The sequence below is a fragment of the Myotis davidii genome, unplaced genomic scaffold (assembly GCF_000327345.1).
Source record: "Myotis davidii unplaced genomic scaffold, ASM32734v1 scaffold370, whole genome shotgun sequence".
NCBI lineage: Eukaryota > Metazoa > Chordata > Mammalia > Chiroptera > Vespertilionidae > Myotis > Myotis davidii.
The window spans coordinates 6,733,416-6,734,998 of record NW_006288615.1 but is presented as its reverse complement, the minus strand read 5'-3'; the positions used below and the strand labels follow the sequence as shown (position 1 = coordinate 6,734,998).

The window sequence follows — 1,583 nt, the reverse complement described above, 5'->3', positions numbered from 1 at the left end:
GGCCCACGGGCCGTAGTTTGCCCACGGCTGGTACAGACCAAAGGCATGGCTGGGAGGGAGCCCCAGCTGGAGATGGGCACAGTGGGAAGGCTGCTGCTAAAGCTGGCCCTCCATGCAGCTCACTTACCCTAGGAGGCCCTGCAGCCCTGCACAGACTGCCTTGCCCCTCTACACAGGGCACCCCAGCAGGCAGACCGGCCGTTCCTCTGCCGGCACTCTCAACACTTAAGAAAGATGGAAAGGGCGGGACTTGGCCACAGTGAAGAAGCTGAGGTTTTATTTATTTTTTAAATATATTTTTATTGATTTCAGAGAGGAAGAGAGAAAAAGAAATATTAGTGATGAGAAAGAATAATTGATTGGCTGGCTCCTGCATGCCCCACACTGGGAATCAAGCCTGCACCTGGGCATGTGCCCAGACCAGGAATGAAACCGTGACCTCCTGGTTCATAGGTTGATACCCAACCACTGAACCATGCAGACCGGTGGAACTGAGATTTTAGACAAGCCAATAGGCCAGCAGCGGGGGGGCCCAGGCCTGGGTGCGCTGCACTCTGGTGAAGCGGGATCTTAAAGTCCTTTCTGGTTCTGGGACAGCAGGTTTGCTTGTCACCTCCCCAGGCTGCCTGGAGTGGCCATCTCTGGGCTGAACTGCAGGGACCACTGAGTGCAGTTGAATGGGCTCTCTCTTGCATGTGGCCTCTGTCACTCCAACACTGCCCAGAGATTGTTGGGACCCAGCTCGATACTGCTCAGATGCCAAGGAGGAGAGCGCTGAACTGGGAGCCATCTTGCACAGTGACGAGGGAGCCGCTAGCGTTGTCCAGGAAGACGGAGGTATACTGCCCTAGCTGTGAGAAGGGCAGCGTCAGCCTGGGCACTGGCACACACCCTCAAAACAGCACCTCGGCCCCGTTCTAGTGCTTTCTCTCCAGCTCCATTGGCCCCTGCGCTTATGGGCTCCTGCAGTTCGCATTTGTGAGAGCGAACCTCTGCTCAGGGCCAGCAGGGGGTCAAGAGTCCAACATGCTTCTGTGCTGCATATGGAGCCTGTAAGGCTCTAACCTGGGGTGTGAGGGTGGCCCCATCCCACAGACCTGGTCTCTGACCTGCGGGGCAGGGCTACCGTGGGACTGATCAGTACCCTGGCATGGCTACTCCAGATGTCCACACACCAGCAGGATCCCATCGCCTGGGAACTCCCAAAACTGCAGACTCCGGGGACCCACCCCTCCCGCATTTTAGGACTCCAGGTGCACCGTGAGCCATTTGACTCCCCCACGTGTTTGGTGCCTGGGACCAGACCAGACCACTACATGCCTTTCAGCAGCTGGGCCTGCAGTCCTGACTGCTGCGTGAGCTCGGCGAGTTATCTAACCATCCTGTGCTCTGTTCCCTGTTTGTGAATGGGAATAATGGCAGTGCCCCCCTCAGAGCGCCGTGACAGTGAAATGGGCACTTAGAATGGGGCCTGCATAGTGCTATTTAAATGTGAGCTGCTGCCGAAACCGGTTTGGCTCAGTGCATAGAGTGTCGGCCTGTGGACTGAAAGGTCCTAGGTTCGATTCGGTCAAGGGCATGTG

General features: G+C 56.8%; 1 protein-coding gene across 1 annotated transcript in view; it reads right to left on the bottom strand.

The window, feature by feature from the left end:
• Window positions 1–431: 431 nt before the first annotated feature.
• FAM132B (family with sequence similarity 132 member B) overlaps window positions 432–1,583 on the bottom strand; it is a gene marked incomplete at its 5' end in the record, with an annotated part of 8,013 nt that continues 6,861 nt past the window's right edge. The window contains one exon of the mRNA XM_015562000.1: window positions 432–851. Coding sequence (XP_015417486.1) covers window positions 753–851 — 99 coding nt within the window. The remainder of the gene's footprint in view (window positions 852–1,583) is intronic.